Source organism: Choloepus didactylus (assembly GCF_015220235.1).
Source record: "Choloepus didactylus isolate mChoDid1 chromosome 25 unlocalized genomic scaffold, mChoDid1.pri SUPER_25_unloc2, whole genome shotgun sequence".
In the NCBI taxonomy this organism is placed as follows: Eukaryota; Metazoa; Chordata; class Mammalia; order Pilosa; family Megalonychidae; genus Choloepus; species Choloepus didactylus.
In genome coordinates this window covers 5,794,372-5,814,082 of record NW_023637607.1, presented here as the reverse complement: position 1 = coordinate 5,814,082, position 19,711 = coordinate 5,794,372, and the positions used below count along the sequence as shown (strand labels likewise).

Here is a 19,711-nt window from a genome sequence, read left to right as displayed (position 1 = left end):
GAGTGAGTCTTGTGGGGTCCAATTGGTGTACCAAGCTTGCGTGTGTATTTGGTGTTGCCTGCCCTGTATAAGGGGCATGTGTCTGAGTGGTCAGGGAGGGGAGGCAGCTCTAACCATCAAATCTCCCTGGTGTTCCTGAAGTTTTAAAGCTGCTGTAATAGTCTAATCCTTCATTTCAGTCCTGCCACAGTTTGTCTCTGCCACTGACCCACAAGTCCTTGGTATTGCTGTATGGCTCCTGAGACCTGTGAGTGTGTCCCTCTTAAAGGCTGTGCACCCCCTGGTCCTCTGTTGAGGGATGACTGTGCTATGTCACAGGTGAGTGCCATCCCCCCAAGGCAGTTCTGGGCTGCTGGGCTGGGTAGGGAGTCTCCCAGTCTGCTGAAATTATGGCTGAATGGGGCTTTGTTAATTCACACTGCTCCACCTTCCCAACTCTGGGACAACCATCTGAGGGTGCAAGGAAGGCTAATGTCCCAGTTTTGTGGTGTGTGTGCGTTATTTGAAGCACTTCCATCACACTGGGTTGTCTGGGGCAGCTCTGGGCTATGGGGCTGGCAACAGGCAGGAGTGTTTCCTGTCCACCAGGATGATGGCTGTGAGAGGACACCCCCCTTTTCTTGGGAAGTTGTGGTGTTTAGTGCATTTTCTCAGCCACTGGATTATTGTCTTTTGTCTCAGAGCTCTCTTAGTTCTGCTCTTTTCTTGACCTGCCCAAATTGCAAGTCTTTGAGGCTTTCGGTATTGGGCTTCTTAGAGTAATTGTTTTAGAAGCAGAAAGAAAAGATTAAAAAAAGCCCTCCTCGCAGATCTAATGCATTATTGAAATGCTAAGAGACTAAGAAATTAGGGCTATTAAGGAAAGATCCAGTGGGCAAAGAGATCAGTTTTTCTTCGGGATTTGCATATGAGCCTCAATGCCTGAGCTCTGCCCTTCCCCTTTCTATGTTCACCAGAACTCCAAAAATCCTCCACTTTTATTTTGGAGTTTTTCTTGCTGTTTTTTGCTATGCCTGTCTCCTCTCCGCTGGGCTGGCTGCTCTCAGATTCTCTGGTGTCTTGTCTCAGTCTATCTATGGTTGGAGTTTGGATCAGTAGAATGAGTTTCCGGTAAGAGCTGCCACTGCAGTTCTCCATTCTCCTTCCCAGTGCTGATGGCCCCTCCTCCCACGGGACTGAGCCTGGCAGGGAGGGGCATGTCCCCTGGCCACAAAGACTTACGGACTTCACTGATCTCAGCAGTTCAGTGTGTTCATGAGTGTTGTATGAAGTATGCCCAAAGTCAAATTGCTCTGTGGTGTCCAGTCCACATAGTTCCTGGCTTTCTACCTACTTTCCTGGAGGAGTAACTAAAACATACAGCTCACCAATCCACCATCTTACCCCACCTCCTTTTAGGCATAATTATAAGTAGGGTTAGCTTCTCCTTTCCAGGAATAAGTGTCATAAGGGCAAGCCCAAGATTGAAGGTTTGTCCTATAAAATTGGTAGTCCCCAATGCTTGTGAGAATGTCAGGAATTACCCAGGTGGGAAAGTTTAGTATTTCCACAAATTTTCCCAGCTCCTCAAGGGGGCTTTGAAAATACTTTTTTATTCTCTGTGCAAATACCTCTGGGATATATTGGGGCATCACACTAACCTACACAAACCAATAAGATCTCACTCCCTATTCAAGTTTCCATGTTAATTATGGTGTTCAAATAAACTGACCATACAATTTAAATTGGATTCTGTACTACAGAAAATATAAACTTTGCACCAAATAAACATCTCTTCCTTTGGTCTCACACAGAAGTTGAAGTTTTAAAACACATTCAAAAACAAAACAAAAAAGTAAAGAATAAAAAAACACAGTCAATATATCCTTTTACCATTTAGTCTGATTTGCCTAAGTCCTAACCAAATCAGCTTCATTCATATCTTTAATGGAAGTCTGATCTCTGTTTCAGCTTTTTAACAGTTGCTGTGTGGGGTAATGCTGACTTTCATAAATGCAGAACTCTACCTCTGAGTCTCAGGTGTCACACAGGTACCTGAAGTTCCAGGGAATGACCAGGTTATACACAAAGAACTCAGCATGGGAGGTGATTTCTTTTCATAAAGAAAGTGGAACTGTGCACAGATCTACAGGAAAGATAAAAAGAATAAGGGTCATTTGGAGGAAAGACTGCTGAAGATGTTGACTAATTTTCAATGTAATTGTTATAATTTCAGATTCAGAAATGGATAATAGACTTAGACTTTACTATGCTCTTCCCCTTAGATTTGTAAAGTGTTTCCAGTACTTTGAAATATAGGATAACCTCCTTCATAATGTTTTTGCTTCTCCAAATGTCCCTGCCTTGCATTAGTCCTCATTCACTGGGGCTTTGTGATTCCCCAAGTTTGAATTTTGATAATGGCTGATCCACAAGTTTGATGGGGTAGAGGCTTAGGCTATTTGATTGTCATTCTTCTGGTGGAAACTTCTCACCCCACAGATGTTAGGCCTCTGCATGCCATATCAAATTCTGCCTTTGCTGTTGAACTGAACTGTTAAGGAGATATGCCCTTCTGTTGGAATAACTCTATCTTCAACTTTGTGTTAATATTGCTACCTTTCTACAAAGAAGTTAATAACATGTTAATATAAAACAGCATTTTGGCTCCTGAATCAATGAACAAATTACAAATCCCACTATAATGGTGGTCCACTTTTCCATTCTTGACACTTTCCTTTATACATAGCTTCATCTTCACCCATGTATGTAGAATTCATACAGGGCCTTACAGATACTAAGTTATATTACTTGCATTAGCTAAAATTCTAAGGCCTCAGGGAAGCCAACTCTTAATATAGATGGAAAGAGTTGACTCTGCTTTCATCCTTAATTTGATCATTGCATTTGATTGGAAAATAATTATGGTTTAAGTCTTTTGCCTAAATATCCCTGTGCCCTCTATGCAGGTTTCTGACCAAGAACTACCAGTATGTTCTGGCCTTGGTTTTTGCCATTGACGAGATCAACAGGAACCCCCATCTTTTACCCAACATTTCTCTGGGATATGAGCTCTACAATGTCCTACATAGTGAACAGAAGACATTGGAGAGTACCATCAATTGGCAATCAGGGCTGGGCAAGAACATCCCTAATTACACTTGTAGACCAAAGAGAAAATCTGTAGCAGTCCTTACAGGAACATCATATGAAATGTCTGTCCAGATTGGGACATTGCTGTAACTATACAAAGTACCACAGGTGAGCCTCATTGGAGGAGAGGGGATATGAAATCATGTCTCTTTGGTGCCATTTTCAGGTGTCTTTTAAAAAGATGAAGTGAGGTAATTGTGTTTATGCATCTCTCAAAGGGTACAGCCTTTGTACAGAAAGTTAGTAGGATGTACAAATGTTCACTTTTGGAATAGAAAGAAGTGTCAGGGTTAAGGAGACAAAGGAGTTTCCTGGATCTCTGAGACTGATCAATTCTTTTCCAGAAAGATCTCAGGGATCAGGGGATGTTTATAAAACAGAAAGAGTAAATCATCCTTTCAACCACTTCCCACCATTGCTTAATATTCATCAGGACTGAAGTTGTGCTTCTCACCAATCCTCTTCCTCATATTGGTTCATTTTTTACCTCTTCTTTAGCTTTCCTATGACCTTTTTGATCCTAACCTGAGTGATGATATCCAGATTCCATTTCTCTATCAGATGGCCCCCAGGGACACATCTCTGGTCCTTGGCATGGTCTCACTGATGTTGCATTTCAGCTGGACCTGGGTGGGGTTGGTCATCTCAGAAGACAAGAGAGGTGTTCAGTTTCTCTGGGACTTGAGAGGGGAGATGGACAGGAATGGAGTCTGTGCAGCCTTTGTGGAAATGATTATCATCACTAAGATGTCATATTCCTCACAGTACTGGCAGTATTATATACAGATGAAGGAATCATCAGTGAATGTGGTTGTCATTTATGGTGACACTGACTCACTACTAGGTTTTAACTTTCATAGATATCACTATTTAATAGTATGGAAAGTCTGGGTCACCACCTCACAATGGGACTTTATCAACAGTGAAAGAAACTTTTTATTTGACTCTTTCCATGGGACCCTTATTTTTTCACACCACCATGGTGAGATACCTGGTTTCAAACTTTTATCCAGACAGCTAACCCTTCCAAATACCCAGAAGACTTTTACCTCACTAAATTCTGGTTTATCTGTTTTAATTGCTTGATTTCTAAATCTGACTGTAAAACCCTGGAGAAATGTCCACCCAATGCCTCCTTGGCATGGTTGCCTTTTTGGGACTTTGACCAGGTCATGACTGAAGAAAGTTATAATGTGTATAATGCAGTGGATGCTGTGGCATGGACCCTTCATGAAATGCTTCTTCAGCAAGCAGAAATGCTCTCAGTGAGAAATGGAGATGGGCTGGGTTTTGACCCCTGGAGGTAATATCGCTTTGATAGCACATGTATTTCAGAAAGTGTTACAAATGTGGATTTCTTGGGGTTTCACATATGCTCAAGCCAAGTAGTTCAGGGTTCTCTCTCCAAAAGCACAGGAGTTTATGTACTTGATTCACTGTCTAGGAAGTAAATCTAGTCCTAGGTATAAAGTTCATCAAAAGATGCTGCCAGTGGCAGTGAGGAAATGCATTATGAATCAAGGTCAATGATTTGTGTTACTAATAACCTCAACATCCTGCCCACTTAATGTTTTAAATAGGGAATATCTAGTCTTCTTCTATGGCTCTTAAATGATATCAGGGAGAGAACTAGTTCTTTAAGTGACTATATAAACTGGGTACTGTAGTGGAAACTTTACACAAAGGATCTCATTTAATTCTGCAACCAATTCAGGTATACATAAACTTGCTTTGCAAAATTATGCTCTGGGAGAATTCTGATAGTAAAGGAGTATGTTTAGATTTTATTCTTCCATTATGATTTGTCTGCATCCTACAATCTCATTGTTTTGATTACCTTGTCTTTGGAGTTTTCTCCTGAAACTGAGTGATATTTTATAAATGCTATGATGTTTAAGCCCTCCATACTTTCCTTCATTTGACTTCATTGGATGCTAATAACAAAGTTGCATTATGAGGAATGGATTACAGAGAATCAGTGATGTTCTGCAATATGGGTGTTCTGCCCTCAATACTGGGGCACACTTCCTCACAGAGTGATACATTTCTTTTAGCTGCACCCATTTCTGGGGAACATCAAATTTAACAATCCTGCTGGTGACCCACTGAATTTGGATGAGGAAAGGAAATTGGATGCCATTTATGACATTCTCAATTTTTGGAATGTTCCAGAAAGTTTTGCACTTAGAGTGAAAGTAGGACAATTTGTCTTGGATACATCACATGATCAACAATTGTCTATATCTGAGGATTTGATAGAGTGGGCCATAGGATTTTCAGAGGTAGGTAGGACCCAATCACCATGCTTTATGTTACACATAAATAACCAAAATCTTATCATGGGGGGTTTCTACCTCCTTACTGCTCAGTAATTGGCCATATCTGAGCATTTAACAACTCACTTTTCAAGTTGAAGAATTTTCTTACCCACTGTTCAATGGAGGGAAAATGAACACATTTATTCAAATATATTTCTAAATTTTGATATATTTCACACCATACAATAAACATGACATAGTATGTGCAAGGATCTGGAAGACAATTGCAGAGTCAAAAATCTTGATTTAGTAATTTAATTTTTTAATCAATAATATTTCCCATTGAAATGACACTCTCTGTCTTGAAATAGTTTGAATCATTACTTTAGAACATTGCAGGTAATATCATCTCTTGGAAACCCTTTTTTGATCCCATCACAGTAACCTAAGTTTCACCTCTATCTTGGAATTTAATACACTTTTATTACCTGCTTTCCATCTTGTTTGAAAACATTTTTAGATTATATTGAAGGCATGGATTTTAAGCATCCTCAGCTTCCCAGTGCCTAACCCCATTCTTGATACAGAACACATGCTCAGAAACGCAATTGTTTAAGAAATGGGTAACTCTATGGTGTACAACATGATGAAAATAGAGCATACCCCCAATAACTAGGTTCCAGTTACTTCTCTTTTCTAGTTCACAGTTAAGTATAGGTGGCAAAACATAGAGACATTTCATGTTTATCCTTAAAGGCTGCATTAAAGGTGCACACATGGCCATATGGACCAGTAACTACATTGGGAGAAGGATGTTCATTAAATTCTTCATAGAGGCAGTAGCATAGTATTTTGTAACATAAATGAAGGCTGGAATAAATTTTTGGTAGAATGATTAGAAATGGCAAAAAAAAAAAGGCAAATAACTACTGCATGAAATATTCAGATTCAGAGAACTGTAGAACAAAGATCCAATGTAACAGGATCAACAAAGAATATTGGGAATGGGGACTGGAACATGATATAAAAAGGGGGCAGAAAATCAATAATTAAGATTTTTTTCATGCTATTATATATATTTACTCACATTCATAATATTTTATTTAGTGGGGATTTTCTAATTTTCTTTTTGTGATTAATATATAGTTTATTTGCACAAAATACCATTGTTTCAGATTTTTGAAATATGTCAAGATTGATGATATAGTCTAGCATTCAGTCAATTAGGGAAAATTATTCATGTACACATTGGGTATAAGGTAAGTTACAGTTTATGTTCCATGTGTACATATAAAGAACACTGTATTCACCAACTTCAATTTCCACATTTTTGGAGATTAAGAAATACACCTCTCAATAGTCCATAGTTTAATGTAGATAATATAATAGGAATTATAAAATGTTTGAAATCAAAAATATCACATAACAAGTTTTATGGGATGGGTGTAAAAGCTGTCCTTAGAGAAAAATGTATAATCCTAGGTTATATATATTTGAGTATTATTTAGTAGGTATATTTAAATGTAAAAAATCTTAAGTTCCTGCAGCCTAGAGCCTTTTCATACAGAATCCCAGGAGCTAGTGGCTCACTCTTTCCAAACAGAGAGACTGCAGCAAGTCTGATACCCACCATGGTTCCCAGCTCCCTTACTCCATGCCCCTAAGGCCTGCAACTCACCTTTCAAGCTGCAGCAGTCTGGGAGGGAAAGGAAGGGCTTCCCATCAGGGAAAAAGGAGAACATGGAACAGTCCTGATTCAACTGGCAAGCCCCTGGGTCTCACATTGAGCTTTCCCACACAGAAGACCAGAGCACTTGTGGTCCCATTATTTCCACAAATAAAGAAGCTGTGGCAAGTGATAGAGCTCTACCATGGCTCCTGGCACCCATTCTCCATACCCAAGGCCAGCAGCTTCAGGTCCATCTAGACACAATCAAGTTATGTGCTGCAATCTGGGAGATATGGGGGCTGTGAGGAGTATAGTGCCAATATGCACCATCTACTAGGAAGGCTTGGAATGTACAGTCTTGGAAGCTGCTTTCCTGACCCTCCCTCTAAGACACTTTGGAATGTGTCTGCACCCTTTGAGTAGAACCATGGCCCTGGTTTGGCTGGGACACACTAACAAACCAAGTGCCAAAGACCTTCAACAAAAACCCAATCAACAACAAAATCTTAGAAAGGAAGAGAATCCAACTTTCAGGTTAATCTTATGAAGATAATCATATGCCCAGCAACCAACAACATAGAATCAATAAACCAAAATTTGGTTATTTGAGATCAATAAAACTGACAAACCCTTAGCTAGACTTCCAAAGGTAAAAAGAGTGAAGATGCAAATAAATAAAATCAGAAATGAGAGTGGGTCAATACCATGTACCACAAAGAAATAAAAAGTTCATAACAAGGTGCTATGAACAACTGTATACCAACAAACAAGACAACTTAGGTGAAGTAGACAATTTCCTAGAAACAAACAATCTACACTGACTTGAGAAGAAACAGAAGACCTCAACAAACCAATCACAAGTAAAGAGATTTAATCAGTCAACAAAAACTCCCATCAAAGAAAAAAGATCAGCACCACATGATGTCAAAGGGTAATTTTACCAAGCATTCTAAGACAATTAAGAAGGAAAACTACCTAACTCATTCTATGAAGTCATCATCATCCTAATACCAAAGTATGATAAAGATTCTACAAGAAACCTATAGACCAATCTAATGAATATAGATGCAAAAATCCTCAACAAAATACTTGCAAATTGAATACAACAGCACATTGAAAGAATAATACAACATGACCAAGTGGCTTGTATCCCAGGTATGCAAGAATGGTTCAGGGGAAAATCATTTATGGTAATACACCACATTAATGAATCAAGAAAGGAAAACTACATGGACATCTCAACTGATACAGAAAAGGCATTTGACAAATGCCTTTTGAAATCCTTTCTTGATTAAAACAATTCAAATGGTAGGAATTGAAGGAAACTTCCTCTACATGATAATGGGCATATATGAAAAACACACATCTAACATCATACTCAATGGTGTGAGCCTGAAAGCTTTCCCTCTAAGGTCAGGAACACGACAAGGATGCCCACTGTCACCAGTTTTACTGCATTGGGCTAGAAGTTCTAGCTAAAGCAATTAGACACAAAAAAAGAAATAAAAGTCATCCAAATTGGAAAGAATGAAGTAAAACTTTCATTATTTGTAGATGACAGGATGCTGTATTTAGAAAGTCCTGAAAAATCCACAGCAAAGCTATTAGACCTAATAAAGGAATTCAGCAAAGTGTGGGGATACAATTCATCCAAAGTATACAATGAAAAATCAGTAGGGTTTCTACACACCAGTAATGAGCTACCTGATAAGTATTCAAGAAAAAAATTCCATTCACAATAGCAACTAAAAGAATCAAATATCTAGGAATAAACTTAACCAAGGAGGTAAGGGATCTGTACACAGAAAGCTACAGAACATTGCCAAAAGAAATCAAAGAAGATCTAAATAAATAGAAAGACATTCTGTGTTCATGCACTGTGTAGGGCTAAATGTCATTAAGAAGTCAATTCTTCTCAAATTGATCAACAAATTCAATGCAATAACAATCAAAATTCAAATAATCTTCTTTAAAGAAATGAAAAAGCTTGTTATCAAATTTATTTGGAAAAGTAAGGGGCCTCCATTTGCCAAAAACACCTTAAAAAAGAATGAAGTGGGAGGACTAAAGCTTCCTGACTTTAAAGGAGATTATAAACCCACAGTGGTCAAAACAGCATGGTACAGGCATAAAGATAGACATACTGATCAAAGGAATTGAATTGAGAGTTCAGAAATAGACCCTCAGGTATTTGGTCGATTGATTTCTGACAAGACTCCCAAATTCACTCTACTGGGATAGTACAGTCTCTCCAACAAATTGTGTAGGGAGAATTGGATATCCATATCCCCCCCAAAACAAACTGAAAGAGGACCCCTATCATACACCCTATGTAAAAGTTAACTCAAAACACACCAAAGACCTAAATATAAGAGTCAGTATTTTAAAACTCTAAGAGGAAAATATAGGGAAACTTCTTCAAGACCTAGTGATAGAAGCTAGCTTCTTAGACCTTAAATCCAAAGCACATGCAATGAAAGAAAAAGTAGATATATGGACCTTCCTCAAAATTTGATGCTTCACTGCATCAAAGGCCTTTCTCAGAGAGTGAAAAGGCCACTGACACAATGGGAGAAAATATTTGGAAACCACATATCTGATAAATGTTTGATATCCAAAATATATGAAGAAATCCTACATCTCAACAATGAAAAGACATATGACCCAATTTAAAAATGGGCAAAAATATAAGCTTCAGTGGCAGAGAGATTCTAAAAGGAGCCAAGAAGTCACTCTGGTGGGCACTCTTACGCACAATTTAGACAACCCTTTTTAGGTTCTAATGAATGGGGTGGCTGGTGGTAGATACCTGAAACTATCAAACTACAACCCAGAACTCATGAATCTTGAAGACAATTGTATAAAAATGTGGCTTAGGAGGGGGGACAGTGGGATTGAGGGGGCCATGGAGATCACACTCCCCTTTGTCTAGTTTGTGGATGGAGGAGTGGAAAGGTGGGGGAAGGAAACAAACAAACAGACAAGGGTGCTCAGTGTTCTTTTTTACTTTAGTTGCTCTTTTTCACTTTGATTATTATTCTGGTTATTTTTGTGTGTGTGGTAATGAGGATGTCAGGGATTGATTTTGATGATGAATGTACAACTATGTAACGGTACTGTGAACAATCAAATGTACGATTTGTTTTGTATGACTGCGTGGTATGTGAATGTATCTCAATAAAATGAATATTTTTTTAAATGGGCAAAAATATATGAATAGACATTTTTCCAAATAGAAAATACAGATGGCTAAAAAGCACCTGAAAAGATGCTTATCTTCACTAGCTTTTAGGGAAATGCAAATCAAAACCACAATGAGACATTGTTTCAAACCCCCTAGAATGGCCACTATTAAACAAACAGGAAACTACAAGTGTTAGAGATCATGTGCAGAAATAGGACCCCATACTTGGGGTCAATAGCAGGGAGGGGTAAGGGGTATGGGGTGTTTTGGGTTTCTACTACATTTTTATTTTTATTTTTGCAGTAATGAAAACATTCACAGTTGATGGTGATGAATGCACAAATATGTGACGGCACGGTTAGACGTTGTATACTTTGGATGGATTGTATGGTGTGTGAATTTATCTCAATAAAACTGCAGTTAAAAAAAGTAGCATAAATAATTTGGTGCCAGTACATTTGAAAACTTAAATGAAATTCACAAATTCCCAGAAATAAAAGTTACCAAACTGTCCCAAAGAAAAAAACTAGAAATCTGGAAGTATTGAATACCTAGGTTAAAACATTCTCATGATTTTTATTGTAACCAATGGCTTCACAGGAGCATTCTATCAACTTTCAAGGGAAAAATAATCCAATTTACTCAAACTCTTCCAGATAATAGGAAAAAAAATGGGAAATTTTCTCAATTCATTTTTTAGGAAGAGCTTTACATTGGTACAAAAATCAAGGAAGGTCATTACAAGGAAGGAGATGTACAGGCCACTTTCTATTTTGAGCATAAACTCACATATGCTCAGTAAAAATGCCACATTCCAAATCCAGCTATATTTTATAAAGGGGTTACATCATGATAATTTTTGTTTTATGCTATGTAATTCAGTATGTGATCCCCTGGAATAGGAGTAATAATCATCAAGAAAAATGTGGGAAAACATTTAATAAAATTCAATACCCATTCAAAAAAACAAACAATACTCATAAATCAACCCTTATCAAATTAGGAATAGATGGGAACCATCTTAATCCCATAAGGATAATTACAGAAAACCAGAGCAAGAAACTTTACTGTCCAATATTTAAAGCATTTCTGGGCTGAATAATCAAGAATGAGATAAAATGTTCAATGTTACCACTTCTAGTAGACATTACACAGGAAGTCCTGTCCAGTGCAATGTTGGTAGGAAAAGAAGAGAAAGATAATTATCAGAAAGAATGAAATAGAACTGACTTTATTGGCAGTGATATTATTGTGTAAGTATAAGATGTGGAAGAGTTTATAAGCTGAGTTTAGTGGTCTGAATATAAGATTAATATACAAACATTCAAATGTATATAGTCAATCATAATGCATACCAAATGATATTTAAAAGATGAAATTTATAAAATCTTGACAGTGTGAAATGCCTATGAGTAAAACTAAAGAAAGTTTGGAAAGACTTCTGCTCATAAAGTTATATTAGAGCATTGAGACAAATTTTAAGAAGCCTGAAATAAACCATGTCCCTGCATGAAAAGGCATGGTATTTTAAAGATGTCAGTACTCTCCAAATTGATCTACTGATTCAATGTAATTGCTATCAAAATTTTAAATTTTTATTGACAATAAAAATTTATAAATTTCATATGAAAATGAAAAAAGCAAAGGTATAATAAACTTGAAGAAAAAGGATGGAGCAGGATACTTATTCTACCTGTTCCAAGTTTTTAGTCACAGTAATGTGGTTTCTGAATAAGGATAAAAAGGAAAATAAAAGAACCAAATGGCAAATCCAGACACAAACTGTTCACATACGGATTCATCAGTATCAGGTATATTGTAGGTCTAAAAGTAAAATGTAAAAAATCTTAAATGAACACAATGGAGAAAATACATTTTCAACACAGGAGGCAAAAAGTTCTTAAACAAGACAAATACAGATTCAACCATAAATAAAAATTATAATAAATGTAATATATTAAAGTTACTATTTTCTGTTCATTAGTAAAATGTAAAGCCACCAAGAAGAATAAAAATTTTAACATATGCGGTCGCAGTTGACTCGTCTGGGGGAGGGTGGCGGCCGGTTGCTAAATCCTAGGCTCTCAGGATTGCTCCGAGGGTACCGGCGGCGGGGGCTCTTTCCCGGAGGCGAGGGCGAGGCGGGGGACTTGGCCAGGTCCCCGGCGGGAGGCGTGCAAAGTATGGAGGGCGGCGAGAAAGGAACAGACGGAACACGGTTCTTTTAGGGTGAAGAAACCAAGAGAGAGAGAGCTTTATTAGGGGAGAGTACAAGCTTATATCGGGCGGTTTAGAGGGTGGGGTAGCTGTAGGGGTTAAAGGCTTGGATTGGTTCTGAGAGGGCGCGGAGGTTGATTGAAAAGGGGCGAGAGTTGCTCCCGTAACGGTGTCTGGCAACAATGTATGCGCACCGGTGGTGATGGGAGTTGCGCTGGCAACGGGGAGTGTCCGGGCAAGATAAGGGGGTGGGGAAAAGGCGGTTCCCTCCGGCAAGCCTCCCCTAACATTGGTATTTTGGGTGAGGAAATGGGGCCTGCCTCCGGCCTCACTTTCCCAGGCCCGGGGGGCTGTAGAGGGCGCTGTCGCCCGTGCCCACTACCCTCCCCAGGGGTGGATCCGGTCCCCCAGCCCAGGCCCGCCAAGTTGAAGCACGTAATCAGTGTCCCGCAAACATAGATTTTCCCAATAAGAAATCACAACTAGAATATATAGAGAGCTCTTAAAAAACAACAAGACAGGCAGGAAATCCTTTAGGGAAAAAAAGGGAGATGACTTGTGCACGGTCTCTTCAAGCAAAAACAGCTCCAAATGCACAATTCAAATACGAGGAAGTGCTCACATTAATTTGTCACAAGGGCAATTACAAATAAAAATATTAGTTAAATAGCTCAAAATATCCCCCATGATAGCTAAAATTCAACAGAATTATTTTGTCAAGTGTTGGAGAGAATATGGAACAACTGGAACTCTCATATTGCTTGAGGGAGTGTAAATTGGTATAACTATTTGGAAACTCTTATGGTATTACTTGCAAAGTTGAATATTTGCATAGTATATGACCCAGCAATATTTGTACTTATTGTATAAACATGCTCATTGCAACATTATTTGTAATGAACAAAACCCATAAACAATCCATCACCAGTAAAATGGATAAATAAAAGACGATGTGTTAATATAATTGAATTCTATCCAGCAATATAAGTGAATGGATTATATCACTTCATACCCACAAAATAACTTTATTTTTTAAATGTAAAATAACAAGCATTGGAAAGGATGTAAAGAAATTGAAACTCTAGTGCATTTTTGGTGGGGTTGTAAAAAACTGCAGCCACTGTGGAAAGCAGTATGGCAGTTCCTTAAAAAGTTAAATATAAAATTGCCATTTGACCTGGAAATTCCACTTTTAGGCATGTACCCAATCAAAGTGAAAACAGGTTTTCAAACATAATTGTGCATGATGTTTATAGGAGTATTATTCCCAAAAGGCAACAGGTAGAAATAACCCCAATTATCCATCAACAAATGAATGGATAAACAAAATGTGGTACATACACACAATGGAATATCTTTTGGCAATGAGTAAAAATGAATTTCTGAGATGTGCTGCTTCTTTAAAGAACCTTGTAAACATTATGCTTATTAAATAAGCAAGATGCAAAATAAGAGATATTGTATAATATCACTTATAAGAGCTATCTAAAAATTACAAATCCCCAGACACAGAAAGTAGAGGTTTCTAGGGGATAGAGGCAGAGAGAAGGGGAAATGTCTGTTTGGTGAATATGGTGGGTTTGTAAAAAGAAAATAAGAAAAATATATATTCAAAAGGTGAATGAACTGTAGCTACATCCAGTGGCATGGATGAGTCTCACAAACATAATATTGGGTAAAATACCAAAGCAGAATTAATTTATAGGGTTAGAAATCAGGAAGGTAGTTTCTTTGGGGATGTGCCAGGGCTGATGATTTTAAGGGGTTAGGAAAGGGGCTTCTGAGGAGCTGTTTATGTTCTATTCCTTGACTTGTGTGGTGTTACATGTGTTCATTTCCTCAAATTCATTAATCAGTACACTTATGATTTGTTCCCTTTTATGAGTATATGTTATACACAAATAAATATTTCCAAAGAAAAGAAAGCTCAATACTGAATGATAAATGCAATTGTTATCCAATGAAGGTCAAAAAGTCTAAAAAAAAAAAAAGGCTAGAGGTCTAAGAGAAAGTTTGGGGGATGAAAACCAAGCAGATTGAAACACAGATTTAATTAAAACTGGACAGAATTTGGCTAAAATTGTCCAATGTGACTTGTTTGGGGGTTTTGCAAGAGATAATTATTGGGCTGATAACACTTTGCATTTCTCCCCAGGTACAGATCAGTGTGTGAAATGTCCAGATCATCAGTATGCAAACAGTGAGAGGACTCACTGCCTCCAAAAGGCTGTGAACTTCCTGGCTTATGGAGATCCTTTGGGGATGGCTCTGGTCTGCACAGCTCTTTGCCTCTCTTTCTTCACTGCTGTTATTCTCTGGGTCTTTGTGAAGCACCGAGACACTCTCATAGTCAAGGCCAACAACAGAGCTCTCAGCTACATCCTGCTCATCTCCCTCCTGTGCTTCCTCTGCTCCTTACTCTTTGTAGGTCGTCCTAACACAGCCACCTGCATCCTTTGACAAATCACATTTGGAATTGTGTTTACTGTGGCTGTTTCCACTGTCTTGGCCAAAACAATCACTGTGGTTCTGGCATTCAAGGTCACTGTGCCAATGAGAAAGATGAGGCAGTGGTTGATGTCAGGGGCACCCAAATCTGTTATTCCCATCTGCCCCCTAATCCAGATGACTCTCTGTGGAAAATGGCTGGGAACCTCTCCCCCATTCATTGACAAAGATGCACACTCTGAGCATGGCTATATCATCATTGAGTGCAACAAGGGCTCCACTATTGCTTTCTATTGTGAACTAGGGTATCTGGGCTGCTTGGCCCTCAGGAGCGTCAGTGTAGCTTTCATGGCCAGGAACCTGCCTGACACCTTTAATGAAGCCAAGTTCTTGACCTTCAGCATGTTGGTGTTCTGCAGTGTTTGGGTCACTTTCCTCCCTGTCTACCACAGCACCAAGGGGAAGTTCATGGTGGCTGTGGAGATCTCCATCTTGGCCTCCAGTGCAGGATTACTAGGCTGCATTTTTGCCCTAAAGTATTATATTATTTTGTTAAGGCCAGATATGAACATCCAGCATGGATTATGGTATTAAGCATATTCTAGGCGCAATAAGTCTTAAGTTTTAACTCATCTGTTTCCTACAATATAGAAAGTTCAGTAAGGCTTCCTAAGTTTTAACTCATATGTTTCCTACAATATATAGAGGGCAAGAATAATATCTCCACCATACTTGCAGTCAGATATTAGATAACAACATATAATATAATTCATCTTCTTCAGTGAACAGGCAACTCTCATTTTTTTCTCTAAGTGTGTCAGGAGCACTAAAATCCTCATCCATCCAACTGTTCAAATTTAAATTCATTTTTGATTCTTTAGTTTTTTAGTTTCTCACATTAAAACACTAATGAATGCTGATATTCTAGCTTACTTGTGTGTGTAATAACCACTGTTATTTAGTCTTCCACTTTGTTTCTGCTCTTCTTTTATTCTTATTTTCTGAAAAACAAAATAGTTTCCTCTCTTTCATCTGGCTGTGGTTATCTTAATGATCCAAGAGTATATATGGAATATTCCTTATTTTCCCACAGACTTCCATTGCCAAATAATAAATATAATAAATTCCTACCTATAAATGTCTCTGTTTCTGGACCCTTTATATAATTCATTGATTTTCTTCATCTGGAATTAACACAATGTTGTTTTAATATGCTTAAATTGATGGTATGTTTTGTTTGATTGCTTGTAACACATTTCCTTCCTCCTTATTGCATCCATTTCAGTCCTTGAGGGAGAGAATAATCTCAGGATGTCTGTGCCATTCAAAAGCAGCCTGATTAGTAATGCTATTTAATAAGGACCACATGAAAGAGAAGTATCTTGTCTTCTCCTCTCTAGGTCCTCTATAGTCCATCTCTGACTATATTATGAAAGCAGGAAGGTTTATGTGTGGACCATTAGATTAGCTTCTCACAGAATCACCCTCTGAAATGTGGTTTATTTAATGTCATCTCCTGATTTCACAAAATAGTCATGAATAAACATTCCTTTTTATTAGTTATAAAACTGCTATGAAGAGCATTTTTCCTTTTGCCACTCAGAGTCTTATGTAAAAGGAAGCTTCCTCCACAAGAAATTTATTGTAGAGTTGATTTCTAAGAATGCCTGCCATTTTTTCTGAGTAAATAATATGTTCTTTTTTTACATAATAAGAATCACGTAACTTACTAATGCCAAGAAACTCAGAATCAAATTTGAGGCTCAGCCACAGCAAAAAGTGTACCCTTTTTGATCAACATATTTGAACCATACACTATTCCTTGGTACTGATTTTCTCTTTCTCTTTTATTAACCATGAATGCATCTTTTCTTGTAAATAAATAAATAAAGATATACTTTATTGTCAATGAAGTCAAATCCTTTTTTGGAGATGCAGCATTCTGCCCAATGGACTTACCTGGATGATGATGATGATTAAGATCCATTAGTTGTAGGAGGCACCCAGGGCTCTGGGTGTACTTGGGCCACCTGCACATTGCACTGTTGGGATCCCCTGCAACATGATTCAAATCTAGCACCAATGCTTATCTACTTGTCAGTGAAAACCCAGAGGAAGACAGTTGTCAGCTGAGCTGTTGACAATGCAGCCATTGGAGTTAGTGAACTTGAAAGATGTATAGACTTCACCCAGAAAGAGTGGGCTCTGCTGGATGCATCCCAGAAAATGCTCTTCAGAGATGTGATGGTGGAGAATATCAGCCATCTGCTTTCAGTGGGAAATCAGATCTGCAAATCTAATGTAGCCTCCAAGTTGGATCAAGTAGAGAAACTGAGGAAAGAAGGAATTGGATTTTTCCAAAGCCAGAATTCAGGCAGTGAAGGTGGTCATAAAAAAAAAACAGGAAATGCTCTCCATGGAACATATCTGCAGGAAAGACACATTTATAATCATATCATTTATAAGCATCATGTTGGTGAGCCCTAGTCTTCCAAATAGATGCCTGGAAGTGGAATAAATTAGTAATTCAGTGCAATCACTTAACTGTAGGTTGGTTTAAGTGCTAATCCAGAAAAAGTCTGTGATAGTTTGAATTTATGGAAGATTAATTTCAATGAAAAAGGATAACCTGGGTTTTAATGAAAATATAATTATATAAGTATGGCTCATATACCAAATCTTTGAAATATTATAATGTCTTCAAAACTGAAGAAGAGTGAAGTTTAGATGTTACAAAAGAGAAGATCTCTGCATGCAGGAGAATAACATGGTATGTAACTAATATAGGAAAGATTTTAATTGGAGACTGGCACTGAATGATTAGTCTAGAATTCAAATGTATATGAATTGATATTTATGAACAAACCTTTTATAGTCTCTCATTTACTTCCCAGAAGCCAAAGTCTAATACTCAAGAGAATGGAATTATTTGTAGTTAATTGCCAGATTTTACTCAACCTGTGTTAAATCACAAGGGAAAGAAAACCTACTTCAGAAATCTATTTGGAAAACCCCTTAATGACCAGTCATCTTTTAATCAACAAAACATTTTCACACTAGAAGTAAATCATATGAATGTCTTCTAATTGGTAAATTCTTTGTTAAAACTCTGTCCTTACACATTACAATGGAACTTACATTGGAGAAAAACCATATGAATATCATTTATGTTTCCCACACTCAATTCTGGCATCAGAGAACTTGAGAGACCTCACACTGGAGAGAAACCTTATGAATGTCACCTATATGGGAAAGCTTTCACTCAATATGATGTTGTTAGAGAACATGAGAGAATTCACACTGGAGAGAAACCTTATGAATGTCATCTATGTGGGAAAGACTTCAATCATTTCTCTAACTTGAGTCAACATGAGAGAACTCACACTGGAAAGAAACTATATAAATGCCATCTGTGTGGGAAAGCCTTCACTCATTGTTCTTCCCTTAGAGCTCATGAGAGAACTCACACTGGAGAGAAACCTTATGAATGCCATCTATGTGGGAATGCCTTCGGTCATTTCTCTAACTTGAAACAGCATGAGAATACTCACACTGGAAAGAAACCATATGAATGCCATCTATGTGGGAAAGTCTTCACTCACTGTTCTTCCCTTAGAAGACATGAGAGCACTCACTGGAGAGAAACTTATGAATGTCAACTATGTGAGAAGGTCTTCACCCATTATCCTAGCCTTAGAGTACATAATAACACTCACATGTGAGATAAACCCTGTGAATGTCTTCTGTGTGGGAAAACTGTCACAATATGTTCATCTGAGACAATATGAGAGAACTGGCACTGGAGAGAAACCTTATGAATCTCATCAATGTTGGAAAGTCTTCACCCATTCTTCTGGATTTAGAAAACATGACAAAATGTCCAGGGGGAAGATACCACAAGAATATCATCTACATGGAAAACTTAGTTTATTTTGTAAACTTAGACAACATGAGAGAACTCGAATTGAGTGAAAACTTGTGAATGGTTTATGTGAAAGGCTTCAGCCAATGTTCACTTATTAGATTAAATGAGAGAATGCATACCATAAATGATTTGAATATTGAAGGGATTTCAACCCTTGAGTTATCCTTTAAACATACCAGACAACTTACACACTGAAGAAACACCATTTGTCATCAATCTGGTAGAGATTTAAATCATTCTTTGTACATCAATGTAAGCCAATTCATACCAGAGAGAATGAATATCAATGTCACCTTTGTGGCAAAGATTTTAGTAAGAAGGTCTGATGATATACAATGTGAGAGAATTCATGTTATACATTTAATGAAAGTTAGAGGGTTTTCATTCACTGCTCCTATTGACAGACAAATCTTTACCAGATGAAGGAGCTTCTTGAGGAATTTCCAGATACTTCATGCTGGAGATGTTATCCATGAAAAATCACACAAAAAATCTTTATACACCTACACTTGTAGGGCAATTGAGAATTCACACTTTATAAAATTTATCAGTATCATGAATGCAGGCATGAAATCAGGGATCACTGATTCCTTTAGCATTAATTTTCATATGCAGAGGAAAGAAAAATCCTAAAATCCATTTAGAAACATCTGCCACTTGATTTCATACCAGAAAATTCAAAGTGGAGAATGAAATACTTTATGTTGTCCATTAGCACAAAATTCAGCAGAAACTGAAGGTTTTGAACAAGCCTTACTGTTGATGTTCTGTAGGATAACAGTACAAAGTGTGAAGTGAAATGGGTATACTGAGTTTTGAATTTGTATACAGTATTGTGAAGTGAGGTTAATTCATTAGATCAGTTCTTGCATATATAT

The 19,711-nt window shown here is 37.7% G+C and overlaps 1 protein-coding gene across 1 annotated transcript in view; it reads left to right on the top strand.

Annotated features, from left to right (window-relative positions):
• LOC119525555 (vomeronasal type-2 receptor 116-like) overlaps window positions 1-17,724 on the top strand; it is a 49,997-nt gene extending 32,273 nt beyond the window's left edge. Inside the window, 7 exon segments of the mRNA XM_037824327.1 lie at window positions 2,949-3,240; window positions 3,631-4,117; window positions 4,120-4,435; window positions 4,754-4,790; window positions 5,187-5,418; window positions 14,616-15,478; window positions 17,629-17,724. Coding sequence (XP_037680255.1) covers window positions 2,949-3,240; window positions 3,631-4,117; window positions 4,120-4,435; window positions 4,754-4,790; window positions 5,187-5,418; window positions 14,616-15,478; window positions 17,629-17,724 — 2,323 coding nt within the window.
• The last annotated feature ends 1,987 nt before the right edge of the window (window positions 17,725-19,711 follow it).